Source organism: Columba livia, chromosome 2, assembly GCF_036013475.1.
Source record: "Columba livia isolate bColLiv1 breed racing homer chromosome 2, bColLiv1.pat.W.v2, whole genome shotgun sequence".
In the NCBI taxonomy this organism is placed as follows: Eukaryota; Metazoa; Chordata; class Aves; order Columbiformes; family Columbidae; genus Columba; species Columba livia.
In genome coordinates this window covers 92,445,504-92,463,021 of record NC_088603.1, presented here as the reverse complement: position 1 = coordinate 92,463,021, position 17,518 = coordinate 92,445,504, and the positions used below count along the sequence as shown (strand labels likewise).

General features: G+C 39.6%; 1 protein-coding gene across 14 annotated transcripts in view; it reads right to left on the bottom strand.

Moving 5' to 3' along the window:
* FHOD3 (formin homology 2 domain containing 3) overlaps positions 1-17,518 on the bottom strand; it is a 385,520-nt gene that overhangs the window by 130,357 nt on the left and 237,645 nt on the right. For all 14 annotated transcript variants that reach the window (XM_065052812.1, XM_065052801.1, XM_065052803.1 and 11 more), the window contains exon 7: positions 2,218-2,329. In XM_065052812.1, the coding sequence (XP_064908884.1) occupies positions 2,218-2,329 (112 nt within the window). The remainder of the gene's footprint in view (positions 1-2,217; positions 2,330-17,518) is intronic.

Sequence of the window (17,518 nt, the reverse complement as noted above, 5' to 3'; positions counted from 1 at the left end):
TGAAACAAGAAATCAGAATTCACACATAGTATGTGACAGTGTCCAGGTCAGCCACAGAGCTTTAATCTCTTGTCTGAAAAAATGCTCATGATAAGCAGCCCCAGACAGCAGAGTGCAATGTCAGCTCTGCTCTCCAGAGCCCGCACAGTCTTGTTACGCCTAAACTGAAAAGAGATCAAATTCCTCTGGGGGTCTGAAACAAGAAACGCTGGGGAACTAGATGGAAGTATAACGAGAAGTTATTTCCTATATGATGAGGGCCATGCAGTTATTCACTTACGGTCTGCTTGTATCTGGTGGCACTTCTGTGGATCTCTGCACTTCAGTTTGCATCTGGATGTATTCTTGCATAGAAACCACAGATGGGATCGCTTTGAAACCAGGCTGAATTATTATGGGGTTCTTTATGTTAATCATGTGTGGTACACATGTTGAGGAATTATGTCATATCTCATCACCTTGTATGTACATGAAATATTGGACTTTTTTCAAAGCAGTGTTAAACTTAATTATATACCTGCAAGATTTATGACAACGTTTCAAGAAAAGGCACATCACTTTTTCTTCCTCTGTATTTCTGTTTTATTAAATTAGTCATTAAAGACAGGTACTCCTCAGCTATAAGCCACTCATTTCAAAATATAAATTAAAACATAGCACATCCACAGTCAAAAGTGAATGGCTGTTACATTGATGACCTAAGATAGGAACTAAGTCTAAACCAAGAAAAAAGCTAAGTATAACTGCTTAATAAGAATAATTTAAAAAAAAAAGGAAAGAAAACGGAGTATTTGGGGCTAAGTTATTTACAAGAATTCATGAGACAATCTGCCAACCCACAGGTATGAGAATTCGCATAAACCCTGTCCTCATGCTCCTAACAAGTATCCATCTAACTACATCACTTTTTTCTCACGTTTTCTATTGTTACAGAACTTGTTTGTTACTTTGGGCATGTAACTGTTTGCCTGAGGCTGTTTTACAGATACAGACGGAAAACACAGTTCATGATAGTGTCTAGGGTCCTCATTTCTCTCCCTTTTTTTCTGTAATGAGGTTTACTAGCATGTGAACAGATGGCAATTTGAACATCTTGTGAATACCAGTGAGTTCAGAGAGCTGAGGAAATACTAAGACTGACTGTAAAAATAAATCATAGCGCTCACAATTACATTAATATTGTAATTACATTTCTGCTTATGGCATTGTAAGGCTTATTGGTTTTAATTCAAAACAGAGAGCCAACCTGAAGAGTCCACCATTCAAAGGGTTATACTGGTTTTCAATTGCCCCTGTCTGTTCGCCTGCCATACGAGAGAATTTTTTCGGTCTTTTCCACACACTCCTAGCTAAAAGCAAAACCTGGTTACTTTCTCCTGTTTCTGGCACCACCTTTCTCCCCATCCCCCAACTATTTTCGTTTCACTTTTACCATATCAAGTCGCTCAAACAAGTTCAGCATGGAGGCAGTTGTTCCACAGAGGGGATCTCACTTTGAATCTCCATGTGTTTGAGACCACAACAATGGCTCTCCCAACCTCAAAAAGTTTCCTTGAGGCAAAGGAATGTTTTGCATCAAGAGAAAATGCCCCAGGAGCTTAGCAATGGCTTTGTGGGAAGAACAAAAAAGAACCATTTTTCTTCTATTTATTTGTAAAAAATACAGTATACATATTCAAGTATTTTTCATGAGCCTGAAGGGTAACAGATTTCATAGTATAATATCTGCTCAAGGGCTTTATTTTAATGTAACAACAGATGGTTTTGCTTTTACTATAAAGCCTGTACTATTACTGACCTCGTCTTTCTCTTCAAAGGGATTACACTGATTAGATATCATTTTCTCTTCTAAATCAGGCTGCTGCTTCTCAGAAGGAAGTGGAAAGGTGGCCTGGCCCGAAGGAGCCTCCAAGGTTGGAAGACACCATGGGGTTCACTTTGTGTGGGGGTGCAGGGAAGGGTCAATGATGGCGGTGCACAGGGAGGCTGCCGGGCTCCTCGGCTTTTCACTGTTCACTTTCCCACTATAATTCATTCCTCAAAACAATCTTAAATTGCACAAATACTTAAAATACGCTTTTAATGGAGAAATGAAGGGTATGTTGCACAAACCATGCATTACGATAGCAACCCCAGAAACACTGAAATCACTGACAAAATCCCACCCTGATCTCAGTGGTGCTGGGATTTTGCATCCCCCCAAGCAAGGCTACTCACCTCTCTTTTCATCAACAGTAGATACTGCCTGGATTAAAAGTGGTGCATTGGATTCGGTGTACTCCACAAAGACCAGCAGCAGCTTCAGCGCCGTCTTTACCACCAGGCGGAACTGGAAGGAAAGAGTGCAACTTGTCATTCAGCAAACCACAACATTTCCAGATGTGCGACATGACACTGGGCAAGACGCAAGCGCAGCGATCCAGATCTAGTAATAACACATGAATGGAAGAGATTAAGCTGGGCTAGGATTGAGAAAATGAAAGGTAGCCAGTTGGCTGAAAATCATATTCACCAGGCAGTGCTTTCCTAGGGAAGTCTCAATAGTCAATCCAAACGAAAGGTTAATGCTGCCATATGTAATAAAAGGTTGAACACCTCACCTACGTGTGCACCTCTGCATATCTCCAGCATGGTTGTCCAAGTCTGATGTACACAGAATGTACTGAGCTAAGAACACATATATTCCTCTATTTCTCACCACAACATTTATTTCCCCCTTTCACTGTGAGCTTTTAATGTTGTCAAATTGCTGTATGATGGGATGGTTTTCTCCTCATGCTTTCTTCTTTTCTTATAATGTTACTATTCAATGGTTAAATTATTAAACAGATCAATCTTCACTATTTAACACAACTTGGGAGAAAACGTGTTTAATCTCCAACTATCCCACCCTGTCACAAAATGTGTCATTTACTGGAACTGAGCATTCTGCCTGCATGTTTTCAATCTCAAACTTTTATTTACATCCCCAGGAGCATGAACTGAGCAAAGACTCAACACTGGTAAAATGGACCGACTGGAAATCAATAGCCAAACTCTATCAGTTTTATCACAGAACTCCTATTTACAGAGAGGACCATTAGACTATTAGATTAATTTTCAAAGTGCTGAGTAGGAATTTTCAGGGACTTGCTTGGCATGATCAGGTACGTGGAAAACAAACAAACCAACAAACAAACCAAAACACAAAACTTCTTTACTTAAGGGAATATTTGGAGCTTATAATAAGAAGAGATGAGAAAAAGGAGGACTTTATAACAGGCAGGCCTCTACATGCTCAGATGAGAGAACTTTTACTAAGAGAATTGATTCGAGGTCAAATGTGTTATATCCGCAATCTAAATAATGGATTTAAAGCCAAATAAAATATGATACACTTCTGGTCCCAGAAGCACAACTTCCCATCTACTGCAACTGAATCAGGCTCCAGAAAAACTTGTATTTGCAACTTTACTGTATTTTTCTGCTATCTTGTTCTGCAACAAATCTATCCAACAGCGTGTAAGATTTTAATGAGACAGCTGTAGTAATGTGGTCATTACTCTCTCCTTTGCCATTGACAGATTTTTAAATCTACTTTAGGGTACATTCATGTAGAGATAAGCCACGCTCCAAAAATCCCTGTCTTTGTCTCACTACATTAAGTTGGTAGGCAGTCTGACGCAAAACCACCTGGTTATTGAGATGTCTCATGTGGAAGGAAAAAAAAATAATAATTATCCTGTACTGCTAAACTGTTTCAGGGAAATATATGTATGTGTATATATATATATGTACATCTTTTTCATCCTTCAGTACTACCTCATTCCCATTCTCTTAGTTCTTCAATTCCTCACAACAAAACAGAGAGGCAAAGAATCACTATTAATCACTTCATAGATGCACTCAAAGACAGTGGTTGTGTCTATCTATAGTCTAAAAAATCCTGCGAGTGCAACGGGCAGAGACTCAAGCTACTGAATTCACATTTCCACCCGCAGAGACAGATTCGAGCTCCCGTTAAGGCAGTGAGCTAAAATGCAAGTTGCAGCTCACTGCTATAAACACAAGATTTAGTGTGAACAGAGACCCAGGTACTTCCCCAGCTTCTCGAGTTTTACTCACTCGTGCTGAATTGAGCTTAATGCACTGCAATGATACTACTAGCAATGTAAAAACTTCTGCTGTCAAATCTAGACTCTTTTCAGACTTGAGGTATCATTGAATCAGTTAATTTTAGAGCTGATGGCCAGGAAAATCCCAATGACAAAGCTGACCAGGTCGCTTAAGATGCTGAGTTCACCTAATTTGCAGTTGTACAGCTGTAGTGATACTTCATGGATACATGAGGTAGTCAAATTAAAGGAAACTGAAATCCGATGACACACAGCATAATAGTTCCTTGGAAGGCACTGTTGATACACCAACAAATCACTTCCTCATGATTGTACCAGACAGCTGTGTATTTGCCTGGCAGGCCAATCCCACACTGTTTCTGGTCTGCAGTGACATTTCCCCTAGCAATCAAGTTCAATAGTTTAATAGACATATTGAAAGAATTTCCAACAAGTCTCCACTTGTTTTGTAAAGTCACTCTGTAAATCAGGAGTCACCAGATAACTGTAAACAATTTAGCATTAACATGCTCTTCAGATAATAAACTGTATGCTACTACTCATTAATCTTATCAGGATCCTTTCCTTAGAAAGGAAATCTTGGATATTACTTTAAATGGTTCTTAAAATCTCAAGGCTTGGCCACATGGTGACAATGGGATGCATTTACACATAAGTACTCTGTAAATTCCAACGCATTTCCATTTGACAACAACTAGTGTGGGGCACACCAGGCTTATGTCTAATTTTGTGAATCTCTTTTTCTCCCAGAAAGAAGGACCACCTGCAATGCCTTTGTTCTGACTGCTACCTGCTGGCCATGGCAGCTGCGGTAATAAGGAGCTCATCCCTACACACCTTGTACCAGCCACGCCACAAACCTTGTAAAGCCTCAGGGCAGCCCAATGCAGTTGCAGCAGAACAAGGCTCAGGCCAGCTGATTATTCAGGTGCTGTCTGCAGGTGCCAACCTCCTGTGCTTAACAAGCTAAAAGATGACAGCACAAGGACTAAACACCATCCAAAAGCAGTCCTGGAGAAAAGGAGTGATAAGAAAAGCTTTGTTTTGCTTGCCATTTAGCTAGTAGAAGGACACTGTAAGTTCAGTTCCTCAGCCTGTAAAATTTTGGGACTTATCCAACCCCTCACAAAATATTCAATCAGCCCTGGGAAGTGGAGGTGCCTATAGGTGAAGGTATACACCACGGAAGCTTTGTGCTGGTAGGCAGCATGGCCACCAGCTTTGAGAAAAAAATGCATTTTGTTGTTTCCAAATCAAGAGAAAATGGCATCTGAGACCCTTCTGGGCACTTTTAAGCCTGCAAGCTGCTTCAGACATTTGGGCAAGTACAAAATCAAACTACTGCAGTCCTAGACTAAGCCTCACAGTGCCTACACTGGGGACCTACCTGTGATGCACGCAACCTTTGCACATATCCTGCAACGAGGCTTTTCAATACTGCTTTAATAGTGCTTCTTGACAGAAGCAGGCAATCATCGAGCAGCTCCACTGCCCCCTGGAAACTGAAGTCTTCAGCCAGCCAAAGGCCCTCCAAGACATCTGACAGTCTGTCACTCTCAGACACATGGACAGTCCAGAGCCTGGCATCTTCACACTACCCTAATCTACCCTAATTATCCACCATGGCACCAAGAAGTCTCTGAAAGGTCTGCTCCAGGAATACTTGCTGCCAAGACCCACGTGAAGCATGGTGCATTTTCTTATGTGGCCTCCAACATGATGTTCTACTTGTTAAATGATCCCCTGTGGCCTGACCTACCTGTAGCAGCTTACACATGCTGCTGATAACATGTTAAGTGTCGGGTATCGCAATGGGGAAGGTTTCAGCCAAGACCAAGAATGACAGTTTAACAACTTTCAAAATACCAGAGCTATTCAGAAAGTTTCCATTTGCGATCAATATGATGACTGTCAAGGCGGGAGATACTCATAACTTTGTGAGTGGACTATATAATGTGTTCGCAGGGCATGCCTTTTCAATTATTTAGTAAAGAGTAGCCAGATACTTTGCAAATAAAGTAACCTTGTATCTCAAAACTGGGAGATCGTGTAACAGAAAAAAAGAGCAGCAGTTCATTGACTGTTTTGCTTCCCTTTGTGAAGTCATGGGAATTTTTTGCCAGTCATAGGTATTGTTTTATTTCACATGATGTACCCAAAAGGCACAGCAGCAGGAGCAATAGAAACATGCTTCATATTTCACTGATGAGTAGGTGAACCTCTATTCATTTGAATCACCATTAAAAACTTCACGAAGGCTTTTAAGGCTGTTTCTGTGATTTACTGGACCGTCATTCAGTAGAGAAGATGGACACAACTGCTTTCTGAATCAGCTTCAACGGAGGTGCAGTTCTGATAAAATCCCTGGGGCAATCACACTGTTAGTACAAACAGGATCAGATGGTGTAACACAATAAAAGAGGTATTGCTTGTGTGCTTGTGGTAGATAAGGAAGAAAAAAGCCCTGGTATCATCACTTTGCAAACATCGGTTGTTGCGATTAATTTCCAATTTCCCCACTAAATATCAATTTAGTTAGAAAAGATGGCTCACTGAGGCAATATATGCACCCATGGGTTCAGTAAAGTGATGTTTTAACAGTTCTGAGATTAAATCAAGATTCGTCAATTTCATACCACTGAATCAGCAAAATTTATTGTGTTTTTGTGTGACGTGCAAGCCAGTTTATAGAGAGGAAATGATGTTAGCATCTTCTGGCTAAAGATAAGAGGCAGCCAGCAATGTAAAAGGAAGAAGAAAAATTATAAACCTTTTCCCTCTGTCTTGCTTTATGTTATACAGTGGATTGGGTAGTCTCTTTCCTTGTTATCTCTTTATATTTAGACAATTGGAAATGTGTTACAGACCCAGCCAAAGAGACCACACAACAGGCTGCAAAACTCATGTCTCGTGGAAGGGCTTGTCCCAGTTGTTGATCACTTGCCAGGAAAGGCTTAAGCCTTTACAAGGAACATTGTCAGAAAGTTCATTGACTTAGAGACCAAAGCAACCGTTGCAAAGTTCAGATTTAAAAATTTAGTATTTTTTTAAAAAGGAAGGAAAGAAAAATAAATTAACTAAAAGGTTAATATTTCACTAAGTGTGATGTAATTGCTTTGGATTTATGCTATTTAAATTTGAAGGAGAAATGGGCAATTGACATTTAACTGAAGATTTACTATGGCCAAATCCTCTGAGGCCTAATCCAAGTGTTGACATGGTCTTGTAGGCCATGTACTCATCCTGTTGATACAACACAGCCAGGCAGAGCTACAGCTAAAGAAACCTGCAGTGCAACGAGTGCCTGGCCCACGGGGTGAGAGGTACACAAGGAAGCTGAAGCCCTTCTTTCTTGTGGGGTATGAAGATGCCCCCAACTTCAGATCTTGTGCTGTGGGAACAGCCATCACCTGCAATGCAGCTCCGTTTCTCATTTCACAATGGGGTAAAACCACCCTCTGTTCACAAAGAGAAGGAAAGACCTTCCTGGAATAAAGACTATGTATATATATGTGTGTATATGTAAAATATACAATATATATTGTATATATATAAAATAACATATATCATAATATATAATATAATATTTTCCTTTGTTGTAAGCAAGGAAAAGGAAACGTAAATATTGAGCTTAAGAGAATCTGAGAATAATTTAAATTGGAAGGGATCTAACACCACTTGTCTTCTCATCTTAGGTGAACAAACCCAGGTCCCTCATTCTCACATATCATGTACTCTCCTCCCTAACCACTGCAGTGAAGCCCTGCCAGACTTGCTCCAGTAGGTAAACATCTTTCTCACACTGAGGAGCCCAAACCAGGAGCCCTGAATGCCCAATGCAGCCCTATCAGCAGCAAGTGGGGAGAGGCACTTCTTCAACTTGGTGGCTACACTCCCACCAACCAGGCTGCTTCCAGTTGGCCTTTTTTGACACAAGGGCATACTACTAACTCTTCTTCAAATTTATATTCTCTTATTCAGAATGAGTAGACAGAATTAAATAATGTGATGCTAAAAGAAGTAACTGTAATTTTCCCTGATTTTTAAGAAGAGTTACCAGGACTCGATACCCTTAAAGGGTATTTTTCAAGGGAAAACCACAGGCAAAAGAAGACAAGAGGCAAAAAAGGAAGTGCCAGTTAAAACTTGTCAACTTTTGTCATTACAACATTCACCTTAAGCTTGTAGCATTACTGTCAAGGCCATCAAAAAGTACAGGACATGTTTATCAGAATGTTAGATGTGCATAAAGGAAAAAACATCGAGCTTCTCCTAGAATTTCCTAAAAAATACATGTTCCATATATTTTTATATCTATTGTTCTGAGCCTGTGTCTCCTGTTCAGACAGGGTAGTTGGAGCAAAGCACAGCTTTGGCTTATGTCTCTGGATAAATCTCATGAGATGGGTAAGGAGAAAGGAAAGGGAAAGGGAAAGAGAAAGGGAAAGGAGAAAAAAGGAGCTCTATAGTGAAGCAGTGATGAAAAATATCTTCTAACACTTCCAAATTACAATTTCGCATTCAACCAGAGTGTGTTTCCAGCTCTCTGCTTTCCTGCCATATTTGTTGTTGCTCGTAGGTTAAAAAGCTCCTTCAGGACGTGGTAAAACTAGAGATATATAAACACACACACACACTTCCACATATACAAAGAGAGCAGTACATATATTCTGCTCTTGTGTATCTACTCTCTATTGCCTGTCTACTTGTTTGCTACTATAATAGCTTACTATTTTACTATTAGTTTACATGGTACTAGAAGTCTCAGGGTTGTGCTTCAACTCCAGCATTCGTGGATATGGGCAATGCAAGCTCTCTGCTCTGTATGAAAGGAGGTTTCCTTCTGACGACCGCACAACGCTATCTTATCTTACTAGGGCTCTGGCATAAGGTGTCTGTATTTTGTGGCAGATCCCAGAACCATGCCAACTTGTTTGCTGTCTTTCCCTGAAAGATGAAAATGCACCTGGAACATTTCTGCCCTTGTTTTCAGAGAAACATCTAATCTTGAAATCAGACTGAAATCAGAAATCTAATATTGAAAACAGATGAGGAGAAAGAAGGACAACTGGATAATCTTACGTTGGCATCTGTTTGGATAGCACAGCTTTGGTAGAAATTAAGGTATTTATAGCCCATAAACCAGGATGTGTACAAAGCAGGAGGCTGATCTTATTTCTGAGTCAGGTAGTCAGTGCCAGGTACGTGCATGCACGACATAAAAGAGCCCTTTACCAAGGACGTATATTTGTAGACAGTCTTTTAGAAACATAATTTACCTGACACATACAACACTGCAGTATTTTCTGATAAAGATTACTTTTCTTGAATCACTGGAACAATATCGTTTTGGTATTTCACAAGCTGTTCACCCGTATTTATGTTACAGGGTTGTCTCCACGGCAGCCAGCATCTTCCTGGGCTTTTCTCACATCTGCACGGCAGAAAACCATCTGGTTCTGATTTCAATCAGACAGCACTGGGTGCCCAAGCAGGGAGAGCCACCTCCAATACCATGGCTGGATACGTTCTATCTCAGAAGTCTGCAGGTGTGCCTATACATGGGAAAGAACTCTAACATCTACAGCAAGAGCAAACAGCTTTGTAAATGTGTTGCACAGCATTTATGTAATCCAGACAAAAATGTATCAGAATTGGGGTGTCTAGGTGTCAATAAGGAGAAAAGCATTAGAGGGTAAAACATTTGGATACCCCTATTACTAGGATTTGCAAATGCCTTACAGAACAAAGAAACCAAGCCCTTTCTATTCTCTGACTTCCTTCTCCAAACCCGACATTTGAGGTCAGTTTCTTCATTCCAAAAAGGGTGACAATTCTATTTAGTAATCCAGTTCCTTTCTATTCATAGCTTCTCAATGCCAGAACTGCATCACCTGAGCCAAGTGTTTCTAGTCAGCTTGATTTTCCATCTAACTTTAAAGCAGCCTCTTTTAAAGAGAATAACCTAAATAACCTCTAGAACACTACAAAACTTCTCAAATGAGTGTAATCACCCTTCTCTAGACAGGAGAAAGAGTTCATATGTGCTGGGGCCTTAAAAGCTGCTTTTGAGGCTGCAATGCCAACTTCTCCACTTTGTTATCAGAGAGGCAACAACTGCCCCAGTCACAGGGTGAGCAGGGAATGGGGAGGTACCATAAAGCTGAGATACATGGGAAGCAACAGTCAAATACAGCATGCATAAAGTATATAAATACCCCACTCAGGGTCCTGAACTCTGTGTACACTCAGGCATTTTATTTAAGACTGTGACTGTTAAGTGATCTCTGACATACCAGCAACACAGGCAAGAGAGTGCACGGTGCCACGTCTATTTTAAGTATTGGAATTTTTATCAGTTGGCATACATTAAAATAATGGTAGACCCCATCTTAATATTCAGCCATTTTTGCTCAAATTTTCAAAGACAGATGCTTAAACAAGGCAAATTAACTGCTAAGTGCTTTGCAGGCTCAGGACTGAAGGTGTGGACATTTCAGGCAGGTGAGCTAGACTGAGGTACTAAAAAAAATATCAGTTAAGCAATGGTCTTCTAATTCTGAATGTTCCTTTGAACTTTCCTCTCTGCAGAACATGTGATGCTAGGGGTGGAAGAGAAATGCATGCATTTACTATTCTTAAAATGAAATTTCTCAGAACTTTGCAAACGTACAGGATAATGATTATAAGGTCTGCGCACATATGTGGTGTGTGTCTGTCATTTATCTGTGGTGAGATTTCTGACATAAAGAGAGAAAAAGCCATTAAAAAGAAATTCATCTGGCTTACCAACAAAACACAGGGATGAGCAAGTAGTGATTAGTGACTGGTCAACGGTAAAAAAAAAAAAAGGCTTGTGTCTGGAAATGATTATTTAGATCATCAATCATGGCCCAGAAGCAGAAGAGGGAAAAATGAAAAAAATCTCTACACAGAAGCAGTCAATTCATACAACAAATCAAAACATATTATAGGCCAAAGCAGCTCTCAGATGAATACATGCAATTCTGATGGTAGCTTTAAAAGAATAGTTTGGGGGTGGAAACTGGCCTGTATTAAGCCATTTGTAATGAACTAACAATGTAGCTACATTTCTCATGCAGCAATCAGCACATAGTACAGACACTGTTTAAAAACAAAGTGCTGCAGATTATGGAATGAGACAGCAGATGCTACAGGGTTTTTCAGGCATTCTCTTCTCCTTGCTTTGAAATACCAACCACGATCTTCCCATGAGGTGGAGAAGTGACTTTCTCAGCCAATGAAATGTTTAAAATGATGTTTTTCTTTGTTTTATGACAAGATGAATGGAAGGCCATTCACAGCTTTGCAGGACAAAATATAAAGTGAGAGAGGTCTTTGCTTGTTTTCCTCCCCTGCAACCAGACTAATCTCCTCAGTTTCTCCTGTGAGAACTGTTCATTGTCTGGAAATTATATATAATTATTCAGCCAAAAAAGAGGATGGGACAGGACACGGAAATTACAGGACATTAAAGGATCAAACTTCTTCAGTCTCAGGTGTCTCTTCCGATGGTGTCATCACACCATTGTCAAGGTCACCAACCACAGAGCTGTTAGATATTCCTTAGTTTTGAGCATCTTTCTCTTTTGCTCCTTCAGAAACTGCTGAAACAGAAGGCTTTGGTTTCAATTAAATTTTTAGCTTTTTTCTATTGCAAAACACAAAACAAAAACACTGGAAATTTGCCATCAGTCTGTGTTCAAAACAGGAATTACGCTTCACTTGTAAAGATTTACACTAAGATTTTCTTTTCTTTCTCTCTTCAAATTGTACAGTTTCATCATATTCAACCTGTTGATGCTTTTTTCAACTCGTCCCAAAGTTGGTGCCTTCTAAGGCTCCAGCCAAATGAACACCAGCAGTACATTTAGACCCACCTTCTGTGTCTGGCTAAGGATTGTGATTATATTATCTTAGATACGGTATGAAATGCTTAGCTTGAGAGAATTAACAGTAACCTGAAAAGCAATTTCTGCTAAAACTCATGCTAGCATATTATCAAATAGCTATTGTGCTATCAAAGAGCTTTTAATAAGGAACAGACATTTCTCTTTTTAATTCTAGAAACACGAACCTCAGATTGTTTATATATAGGAAGGGTTTTCTAGCATTTTCTTGTTATGGATCATAGAGTAAGACTATCTATGAAAGTCTGTTCCTTTCACTAGATAACACAAACTTTTTTTGACAGATATGAAACTAGCCCTAAGCAAAAATTAAAAAGAAAATACTATGATGTGGATAATGTCATTCTAATGCAACTTAACATCTGGAAACATACTGTCTGACCAGAGTGGTCTTTAGGAATCACTAACACTTCTATTAAAAAAAAAAATAAATGCATTTCTGATGAACAGAATGAATGAAAAATAACCTCATATCTCTTGACCAATACTCTGATGATCTGTTGAGCAACAGACACAACTGCGATATTTTATATTTTGGTAAAAAGAAAGTAGATAATAAACAACATGAAACCACAGGTAATTAGAATTCCATATAATAGATGCATTCGCAAACTAAAATTTAAACACTGGGTACTGTTATACTGATCACAAGAACTGGGTGTGTGCCTACATAGGAGGAATGTGATTAAGGCCATTTGGCACGTGGGCGTGATTTTTTTTCTTGTAATGATTGAAGAGTTGCATCCTGAACCATCCCACCAGCCCTCTACATTGATGTATGGACTTAGCCTTGAACTAGGCTGTCCCCAACAGATGGTCACTGGGCTGAACCTCTGGCTACAGGAAAGGTTTGGGAGAATGGCAGTTTCAGCAACTTTTTTTTCCTAGGGCAGAGCCAAACTGATATTTCCTTAGCTGTGTTCCAAAAAAACTGAGAGAGGAAAAGAGTTTCTATGAACTTAATTGCAGACAGGACTTTATCTTCACTCCTCTCTCCAAAATCCCCTTCATATCACACTATTTTATCTTTTGTTATGTGGCTCAGTGACATCCTGGTTTGTGAAGGCATCTAATGTAATATATCACTGTACTCAAAACAAAAGGCAATGAATTTTAAGGAGAGAAGGGATTAGGTAAGTTGTTAATACTTCAAAATACTACTATAAGTTACTGATGTGTTACTTTATCTCATACATTGAATTTTAGTCTCTTAAAGCCATCTACAGTTAATCATATCATGCAACAGTTCTATGAAGTGGGCAGTGAATCACTGCATTTTACATATAGGAAACCTGCGAGGTTAAAAGGCAAACAGAAGATGTAACATTGCATCTTTGTGTTTGTTGTTGTTGTTGTTGGCTTTTTGTTTGGTTGGTTTTGTTTTTTTTAAGTCTCCAGATAAATATTTGACTAGTGTGTGTTTTCAAAAATATTTTGTTTTCCAGATGCAGGTTACAGTTTCATTTTCATGACTGATTAGAAACTATTTAGAAGGAAGTTGACTTGCTCCACATCAAACCACCTTCTTCTGAGACCCACCTCCTATCATAGCCAGACCTCTGATTTATACAGGCTGGCCTGTAGGTGATGCAAAAAAGAATATTCACATGACACTGGCAGAGACTGCTTCACAAGCTTCAGACCTGCAGTAACATTTGACATGGGAACTGTGTACAAAGCAGCATCCAAACTTCAGCATCTTCATGGAGTTAATTTTCCTTCTGTCCAGTGCACAGAACAGCTCAAGAGGGCCTCTGAGATGACCCTGTCCCTGCCTGTGAAAGTTGTCAACAATAAAATCCATGGCTCTGCTGAGTTATGGTCAAAGCCAAAGGAAAACAGAGAAATAAGGAAACTATCAGACTACCTTCTCTCAGAGCCTCCTTACAAAATCAAATCCAGTCTAACACGTGACAGTCATGAGAAGAATTCCATTTTCTCCCTTGTTTCCTCAGACAGCTGTGCTGTCCCTCCCATCGTCCACTTGTGGATTAAATTTTTGCTATAACTATAGGATCTGTCAACTGGATTCAGTCATATTTGACAGTAATTGAGGTACATTCCTACTCAAATTGAAAACTGCATCAGAAAAGAAACCCAAGTTGGCATTTCTATCAGAAAAAAGGAAGTTTCCAGCTATTTTGAAAGCTAGAAAATTGGTCTTCATGAAGGCTTCCACCAGCCACACTGCAGGCTGCCAGTTGTACCACAGACAGGTACGGGACATAGGACAGAACTGATGATACAAAGAGCATGTAGGATAGGAAGGAAAAAGCAAGGAAGGAGAAAAAAGATAACAAATTGCTTCATTAGTTCTTCTCACGAAACAACTTGCTAGAGTTAGTGGCCTTGGCGATGTCCTGTTTAAATAACATCAAGGTTGAGTTTGAGGGCCCTAGGGGAAAAAACTATTTGAGTCTGCAAGTACAGTGGAAAACTACTTTGTTATTATTCTGCGGTTTTATGCACGTGAAATTTGTTCTTTCAACAGTTCCATTAAAATGTACTCATATTAAATACAAAAACTATGGCTGGGTTGAAACAACTTCACCTGAAAACCCCTGTAAGTTTAATGATATGGTTGGCAGTCCTTTCCTGACACTGGACAATCTCATAGAAAATATTTCAACAGTAAAAACTCAAAATCCAAACAACCTATGTATAAAATGTGTGGAAGTGGTTGAAGATAGTGTGTTAACAAAGAGTCCAAACTATAATATGTATTCTCTATTGCAACATCTTTCTTAAGTAAATGATTGTTAACAGGTTATCCTTTCTAGGCACCTTAAAAAGCAACATCCTAGTGGTTTGGACTACTGAAATGATAAAACTGATGAAAGAACAAATATCCTACATAAAACCATGGGAAAAAAACCCACCACCAACTCCTCTTGAAAGAAAACTAATAAAATAAAACTACACAAAGGAGATATATATGTATATATTCCACTTATTACTGGAAGGGTAAGAGTAGTAGTATTTCACTGCATGTACAGACTGGAGATTTTTCTCTATTCTCAAACTTCTGAGTATTATCAGGCACACAAAGAAACCCAGAATCCATGGTTTGACTGCAAAACCATACCCATTCATCTACCTTCGGACAACTTGCCAAATAAAGTTAATGAATAAAGCTGCTTCCTGAGGAGCATCTAAATATAATGGAAACAGTCACATCTCTCCAGCAATCACCTATTTGTTACAGCTTTCCCAGATCTGGAAAAGGTGGCTATCCTCAAATCTAGTTCACATCGTCGGCATAGTCCAGATGCTTTTTTCTACATTCACAGGACTCCAAGATGAAAACAAAATGCAATTGAGCCCAGACACATTCCCAGCTTCCCATGTGGTGGATTTCTGAGCTGAGTGGCAGCATCTTCCACACAGCTAGTGTTTAGAAACCTGATTTATGGGGGCACAAGTCACTACATGTCACCTAAGGTGCTGCTGAATTACACAGCACTAGCAATTTCACATTATTCTAGCTCCTGCCTTCTTTGACAGAGGTCAGAGATGGAGATATTTTAAAGTTTCAATTTCATAAATGCTTGCAGGTATGCAACTTCTGCATACAGCTGGAGAATGGCAAAAATATATGGTATTATTAACGGCAGGCAACAGTACTATCATATCATAGTGGTAACTAACTATTTTGTAAGAGATGCAAAGTTCAGTGTTCAAGGAGACAATGTAATTTCTCTGCCTCGAGCTACCTTCTTCCTCTGATTTCTATCAACCAAACTCATCACGTCCACCCTCAATTTTACAGCAACTCAAACAAACAGATAAACTGAAAAGGTCTATGTTTGGTTTTTAATCACAGAAAGGAGAAAGAAGTGCCAAGAGACACCTCAGACTCCTGCTCAGATAACCGAAATGGAAGTGTTTCTATACACCAGTCTTCCTGGTAACGTGTGAATGGCTTTCTAAGCCTAAATTTGGGTTAACTCTAATCACACTCATGTTCACTTGTGTTCCAAAGGTTTGCAGGTTAGACAATGTCAACTTCAGCTTCATCAACATCCTTGAGAGGACTCTGGCACCTAGATTCACCACCATGCCCAGAACCCAACTCTAGTTTGATCAAAAGTAAATTTCTTCATTAGAACCCATAAATAAAAGACCCTGGCTTTTACTGTTTTCTTCATAGTATAAGGCATATGCATGTGGATGTTACTACAACAGAAAATGGAAGAGGAACCTTGGGTCATTCATAGAATCACAGAATGGTTGAGGTTGGAAGGCACCTCTGGAGGTCATCTAGTCTGACTCCTTTGGCAGAGCCACCTAGAGCTGGTTGTCCAAGACCGTAACTAAATGGAAACAGCTATATCAAAAACATGAATAACAAAATAGAGGCCACTGTTTCGTTCTGTGGTTTGGTTTGTTTTGGTTTTGTTTGTTTGTTGTTTGTTTGGTTGGTTGGTTTTTTTTAGTACTCTTTATTTTTAAAAGCCTGTCATCTTCAACTTCTTTTCTGTCTCTTTTCCACATACCGATACCAGCCCCCAAACACACACTGAAAGGGACATGAGGGCACAAAAATATCCATAACACTTGTTATTTACACCAGATCACAGTGCTCACCTAATTTCCGTGTTAACAGACCAGTCCTACGTGCATTAAGATTCAGATGCCCATCCAGATAACCAAAATGTACAAATCACCTTAAGACAAGACCTTTTATGCAAGGAGATTCTAGTAGTTCTCTGCAGACCACATATGATCTGGGATTACGGTGAGCACCGGTGATGCTTAAGTGACTTAATTTTCCCAAGCTCTTAAGAGAATACTGAGCGGCTTGCTAACCAACCTCCTATAACACAGAGAACTTGTGTTTCAGTTCCTCATCAGTATCACAGTAACAGCAATCCTTACTTTCAGTCTAGTTTGACAGCAGATAGAAATGTGTTTTCTATACAGGAGACTCAGAACATGGCTATAACAAGTATTTAAGGCTCAGAAACTCATTTTCAAAACTGACAGGCCCAGCTGGGCCTCAGCTCACATGTGTGTATGTGTACAGCTCTCCCTCCAGCCTGCTTTCCTGGAAATCTGCATGTGCAGCTCAAAGATGAGTATAGACCAGTTTTCCTGTCTTCCAAGTGAGATAACAGACCCTCAGAAGAACCACAGAACATCCTCCAAGCTCACCCGAAAAGTGGCCGTACTTGCCACGAGTCTAAAACCACCAAACAGCAACATAATAAGGTAGCTGAAATCAAATATATGCCTGTATTTTCCTAGAAGGCTGTAGCTACCAAGTAAAAGCAGGTTTGCAGCAGGGGTGATGCGGAGAGGGGAGCAGTTTGCAGAGCATTGGAGATTGAATTTCTCTTCATTTGACCCTTCTCAGTGCCCTACTCTGAACCTAAGGCCTAAACATATTTGGCCTAAAGCAGTGCACAGTTATTTTGTTATTCTCAGAATGAACCATATTTGGGATATAGTATTTGAGAATTATTCAGCATC